The sequence below is a fragment of the Macrotis lagotis genome, chromosome 7 (assembly GCF_037893015.1).
Source record: "Macrotis lagotis isolate mMagLag1 chromosome 7, bilby.v1.9.chrom.fasta, whole genome shotgun sequence".
Taxonomy (NCBI): domain Eukaryota; kingdom Metazoa; phylum Chordata; class Mammalia; order Peramelemorphia; family Peramelidae; genus Macrotis; species Macrotis lagotis.
In genome coordinates, this window is record NC_133664.1 from 82,124,389 (window position 1) to 82,131,146 (window position 6,758).

The 6,758-nt window shown below is 34.8% G+C and overlaps 1 protein-coding gene across 1 annotated transcript; it reads right to left on the reverse strand.

Moving 5' to 3' along the window:
* Positions 1–257: 257 nt before the first annotated feature.
* Positions 258–6,504, reverse strand: LOC141493722 (isopentenyl-diphosphate Delta-isomerase 1-like). Its single transcript, XM_074195080.1, has 5 exons — positions 6,463–6,504; positions 5,070–5,232; positions 3,275–3,367; positions 1,361–1,491; positions 258–575 (listed from the first exon to the last, which is right to left on the reverse strand). Exons 1-5 carry the CDS (start codon positions 6,487–6,489, stop codon positions 258–260), a joined length of 732 nt encoding a protein of 243 aa, XP_074051181.1. The 5' UTR covers positions 6,490–6,504.
* Positions 6,505–6,758: the final 254 nt, after the last annotated feature.

Consider the following 6,758-nt stretch of genomic DNA (forward strand, 5'->3'; position numbering starts at 1 on the left):
AGAGAACAAATCTGTTGCTTCAAAATTTAGAAAATTAGAAAAAGTATAAAGAGTAAAAAGTTACATTAAATGTTAGACAAATAGAGAGAACAATTCAAAATTCAAAATGAATGATGAATGAATTATCAGCACTATACTTTCTTCTGATGAATGAGTATTCCCCTAAATTGTCGGTGTTTGATATCATTTTTCAAAGTCAAAAATCATTTTCACTTGACACATAATCACTGATCCCAACCTTCCAATCAACCATATTTTTAGACTCTGTATATTTTGTCAGGTTCAATACAGAGAGTCAAATCATTTAAGTTATCCCATAGCTTAAACAGAAACGGATTTGCAATTATGTGGAACCATCCAGAAAACATAGATTTGTCCTTATTATCTTTTTTCAGAAGATCTTCTAGTTCTTCCTTTGTTACATAAATACAGTCCTTTACTTCTTTGGGATCTGGATTCAAAGTGACATCTTTCCTTATAAGGAGAAGGTAACCAATTTCATGTTCTCCCCAGACCTCATCTGAACGTAACTTGTAGTGAGTTCTTGACACAAAAGTAATATCACTGAGGGAAATCTGTGATCCACAAAAGTATATTCTTAGAAAATGTCAGAGAATATTGTTTAATTCTATAATAGAAAAATTTCACCTTCCTAAGTAAAGTTCAATGGAATACCCCTGCCAACAGGCTATTTCATTTTTCTAGAAACCTTTCAGCACCAATCCCATGGATTTAATCAAGGGTTCTTTCATAAAGCTGCCTCATGAAAACCAGAATTGGAAACTGGATTTTTTTTTGCTTAATTACATTGGTTAATTTAAAAAAAAATCTCAATATTCATCTAGGATTTAATCTCTTTTGGCAAGAAATTAGAGAAAAATTGTAGTCTTTTGTGCTATGTGGGTAGAAGCTGTTGGAATTAAGTGATTTCCCCAAAATCACACAGTAAATATCTGAAGCTAAATTTGAATTTGGTTCCTCCTGACCCCTGGGAAAAGTATAATCTTCTCAACTATAATCTACCAAACTATTGGAGGCAAAACTAAAGTATGGAAAACAGATATCTACCTATAAATATAGAATCTCATTCTGACTCAAGCTTTCTATCTTTACTCTTACCATACCTGTTAGAAAAACAAAGAATCCTGAATAATCAGACCCAGAAAATACAAATTGTTTATGACTCCTGCTAGTGTAGTATAACCTCATACAGATTACTTCTTTTATACATTAATCATTCAAAGATCAGATTTAAAATCCAGGTGTGAAATCAGGATTCAACTTTGACCCACTAATCAGCAGTCAGAGTCTATCATTAGTGCTTACTAGGTTTCCTGTTATAGATAATAAAACTGATTACCTGCTCCTGGGGAATTCCCAATTCAACGTGTAAACGTCGTTTAGCAGCCCTCTTCATTCCAATTGCATCATTTTCTTCCATTTCTAGTGGTTCATATAGTGGATGACTAGAACAACTGTCAGAAAAACACCCTAAAATAGAACATACAGTATCTTTAACAAAATAAGTCTGAAATATCAATGGAAGATAAGCTGGCTCCTCATATAATAAATCTGATTTTCTTTTCTCATTTGTGCCCAGGAAGCCAACTAAAATATAACATCCTAAGAGTTAGAAGGTTGAATTTTTTCATAATGGGTATAAATGTACCATAACATACGGATCACCCACTCTAAGATTAGTACAGTGTAATTTGATCATCAGGACCTAAGCCTGAGAAGACGTAAACTAGCACAGCCTGGCATATTGCTTCTTTGTGTACATGTTGTTATCTTCTCTGTGTACAAGTCTGTATCTCGGCTATAAATGTTACGCCCTTTGATGGCAGGGATTTTTTCCAATCTGTGTTTATATCCTTGGCATATAACATAATACTCTGCATATTGGTTCTTAGTAGTTTTTTTTTAAATCAAATGACTAATTACCTGGCTGCTTCTTCAAAGTTAGAAGGGTGTAACCTTGCCTTTCCCATTAAATAGACCTCTTACTGTTTCTTGATTTTTATGACTGTGACTCATTTTCTCCTTGGGGATATCAGAGACAGTTAATAATCATTTACTCGGTATTTATTACATTCCAAACATTATTCTGAGTACTAAAAATATGAAGTAAAAGACTGTTCTGGCTTTCAAGGAAATCATAATCTAACAGGGAAGACAACCTGCAAGCAACTATCTATAGATCACATATTATATATATTTACACTTAAATACATACATACCCATATATATAATTGGAGCTAATCAACAGAGAGAAGGAGCTAGCATAAGAAGTCAGAAAGTCTTCTGATGGAAGGGGGGGTGGTTTGAGTTAGAACTTAAGGGAAATTGGAGACAAGGAGGAAAAGAATTCCAGGCAAGGGGGGACAACCATTGAAAATGAAGAGTAAGGGGAGGCTAGGTGGCTCAGTGGATAGAACACCGGCCATGGAGTCAGGAGTACCTGAGTTCAAATCCGACCTCAGACACTTAATAATTACCTAGCTGTGTGGCCTTGGGCAAGCCACTTAACCCCAATTGCCTTGCAAAATCCTAAAAAAAAATTGAAAAGTAGATAGGGAAAAATAGACAATAAGTGAGAGTTAGAATGATAGAGGGAGCAATGTGCTGAAGAATGTGAGATGGAATGGGATCATTTATGTGGTTAGAAAGGAGAAGATTCAGTTCTTCATTTGAGACCAGGGTAGAAGCTGCAATAACAGCAAAGAAAAAGTAACCTGAGAATGCACAGGAGTGGAAAAGAGGGAGCTCTTAGTCAATAGTCTTAGTTTTTTTTCTTTAGTGAAAAATGAGGCAAAATTCTTAGCTGGGTGGGTGAAAGAAGCGGACAAGTGAAAGAAGGGCCACTTAAGGAGGGATGAAAAGGTTTAGAAAAGCTGCTGTCATCTGCAGGATTCCAAGTTATCAACCCCAAAAAGCACTAGAATCTTGCTATCATTGTGTCTTCCCAGCAAAATCCACATTGAGGGAGATATTTTTTAATATTTCATGTAATCACCTGGGAAGTGAAATTGCCAACAGTCATTCTTTCTTCCAAGCCTTCATCACCTGACTTTTATAATGAAGCATAATGTCTTTCTCAGCCTCAGACATCTCAGCATATTACCGAACCTGTTCATTGGCTCACGAAGTAAACTCTACTACTTAAGTCAAATATTGATGATATAGCCAGCAAATCCTTCTTAGGGAAAAAATAGATTATATTCCTAGATTACATAGTTACATTTATATTATCATCCAAAAGAAACGTGCTCACCAGGACAGGTATATTTAGTCTCTGCTCTCTGTTGCAGCAGTAACTTGTTTTCTGTAGAAAATAAGAGTACAGAGAATCCACGATGCAATAACCCTGGAAAATATAAGCAGGATTGAAAATAAAGAGCTTATAGGTGTGCTTTTCATGATTTTCTTTTGTCAAGAGTCCCAAAACTTTCAGCAAACCAACCCCACCAACCTTGCTGCCCCCAGCAGAATGGAAGACCTATAGGATTGTGTCATCAAAGTAAAGAAGGAAAAGTGGTGAGCAGATGGAAACTTTCAGGATTTCCAACTCCCTATTAGAGAAGATATCTCAGTGGTCATCTAGTTCAGATTGCTCATTTATTTGACAAATGAAGAAATTGAAGCCTAGGGAAGGTAAGTGATTTATACAAGTCACCAGGCAGGAAGTCAGGGGCAAGATTTAAACATGAGTTTCTGATTCCTAAGTCAATACTATTTCATTATACTAGGGCAGCTAGATGAATCTTGGATAGAACACTAGGTCTATAGTCAAAAAGACCAAAGGACCTCAGGAAGATAACCTCAAATCTTCTCAGACTCCTACTAACTATACGACCTTGAATAAGTCACGTATCCATTTCTCTAAGCTTCCTCAACCATAAAATTGGATTAATAATAATAGCACCTACCTCCTTGATTTTGTGAAGAGCATTATAATTATAAAGCAAATATGTGTCTGGAATATAGTCAGAACAATATAAATGTGAGCAATATAAATGTGATGACTTTCCATAACTTATTTGGCAAACTGCAACTCAAAAAAAGTCTTAAAATTCATATTTGAAACTCAAGATAATTTAATATTCTTATAATCAGTAAGATTCACATCTTCCAGAATCTTCCAGAATCATCTCTTCCCCCTACATCTGTGATTTTTTTGACTCTCTGTCTTGTGTCTATATGTCTCTGCTGTATCTCTCCTTCTCCTTCCATTACCCCTTTTGCTCCTCCTCTTTGAAAATCCCCCTCATATTCTTCAATGTTGCTTATGGACCACAGAACAAATGTGCACCACCCTGGCTATGATGAGGAAGAAAATAAACCATTTCTGCACTGTTTCTATTTGCCATTTCCCTGATCTTTTTTTTCTTTCAACATTCCATCTAAGCTCTTAAGGTCACCATAAAAAATTCTGAGCTCTTAATTGGATAGCATCAGTCTTTATAAGATATACATTTGAGAAGACAACAAATATAATGAAATCTAACTATACCATAATACATATTTACTGAATACCACAGAGAAACATGTATAGAACTGTAAGAACAAAGTGAAATAAGTAGAATTGGCAATACAAGAAATACAGTTAGCTCTAAATGGGAAAAAATGGAAAAAAATGACAATAAAATGTGTAATTGTTAGGATCAAACTTTGACTGAAAAAAGTTGGAGAAAATGTAGCTCCTTTTCTTCTTTATAGAGATTGGGGAATAAATGTATGGAATGTTATATATTCTGCCAAATTTGAATGAAACATGATTTATTTTTTGTTAAACTGCCTTTTTTTCTTCTCTATTTTATAATTCTCTTATAAGGTATAGCTCTCCAGGTCTAGAAGGGAGGTATGTATGTTAAAAATATATTAATAACAATTTTTAAAAAATTTTTCACATCTTCCCAGATCATCTCCAGATGAACAGAGAGAATATAAGACAGGGAAGGTATCTTATTCTGAGCACCACAATCTATATCCCATGGTATCTCTGACAGACTCAGGAAAGAATAAAGAGGTTCTTTTAATGTTGACAACACAGAATTTTCCAATGTTACCTTTTTCAATGTTTTTATTCAGATGGCAGTTCAACTTGGTTTCAGCACCAATCACCTTATCATTTTCATCAACAGCAATTAACATTTCTTCCAGACGCTGAACTTGGTGCTTGTCTAGGTGTTCCCAGTTACCTTCAGACATTGTTGTCAGTTCTAATGCTACCTATATTAGAGACATATAATCTATAATCAATAATAATATAATCAATAATAATATAAACATCCTTATAATAACAGATACAAATAAGAGATCAGCACAGTCAATGAATATGAGACCATTAAATTAGAAAATTAATTCAGTGGTTCCTGTGGACAAGAAATAAAGATTTCAAATTTCCCTTTCTATTTGTTTATAGGGAACCTTCTCTATGCCATTATCTTTGAACACAAGAATTACTGAAAGGTTAACAATCAGCCTGCCAAAGATACATGCACTTGGAGTATGTCTCTCTAGTTTATAGCTTTAATGGGGAAATTAGTCAAGCCCTTGTACAAGAAACACACCATGGCTTTTTTTTAGAAGTGGATTAATGAGTCCATAGTAGATTTTATCAACTTGCTGAAAAACTAAGCCTGTAGGGCAGAAGCATGAGCACCTATTCACAGAGAGATTCTTATGGCTTCAAGTCATATATTCTTAAATCATTTCTCTGTGACTTTAAGATTATTTTAATACTCTCTTGGCATAGGTGATATAATCCCCACATGTTGCTTCCAGGTATACTTACCAATAATCTTAAATCTCTGACAAGTCCTTAAGATTTTAGCAGGCTAGGGACAGCCAGGTGGTGCAGTGGATAGAACACTGGCCCCAGAGTCAGGAGGACCTGAGTTCAAAACTGACCTCAGACACTTTAACAGCTACTCAGCTGTGTGACCTGGGAGCAAGTCACTTAACCCCATTGCCTTACAAAAATAATAACAGCAAAAAGAAAAGATTTTAGTAAGGTAATTCTCCTTCCATCATTTGTCAGTTTCAAGCCCTACTTTATAACTAAGGCAACAGGCCCAGAGAAAGGTGAGTGACTAGAAAAGATAAAAAATGTCAGTTTTAACTCATCTAGAAAAATGGCAAGGCCCTCCTCTCTATCCACTTTTCTCTATTTAAAACCATATTATAAAAACTTCAGTTTGACTTTGTGCCACTCAACATATTAGTGGTTTCTATAATCAGTCTCATTGCCTCAACTGTTATATAAAATAATGACAAAGACAAGGATCCCACCTTTGTTCCTCCTCCCAACCTGGCTGAGACACTACTGGTTAAAATAGACATAGGAAGATGAAAGCAGTTCCTAAGAGAAAATATTGTTTAGAAAGAGTTTTGAAAAAAGAAGAAAAAAGAAAAAATAAATAAAAGGATAACTTCAAAGTGACAGATTCATTCACTAACCTTTTCTGGAGAAGGACACTTATTCATGTAAGTATAAGCACACATAAAGTTAATGAACACTTTATGTGAATTTATATCAATATTGTTATGCAACAGTTTCAAGGAGGAAGAGCAAAAGGAGAAGTGGAAGGAGGAGACAAATGTTAAGATAACATTTTTTCAGAGAATATATGGGAGGAGATTACTTGGCAAATTGCTTAATTTATTGGAATATTATGTTAATTCTGATAGGAGATTTCCTTAACTCCGGTAATGATTCATTTCTCATCAGCAACTATACTCGAATTTTACGGCTC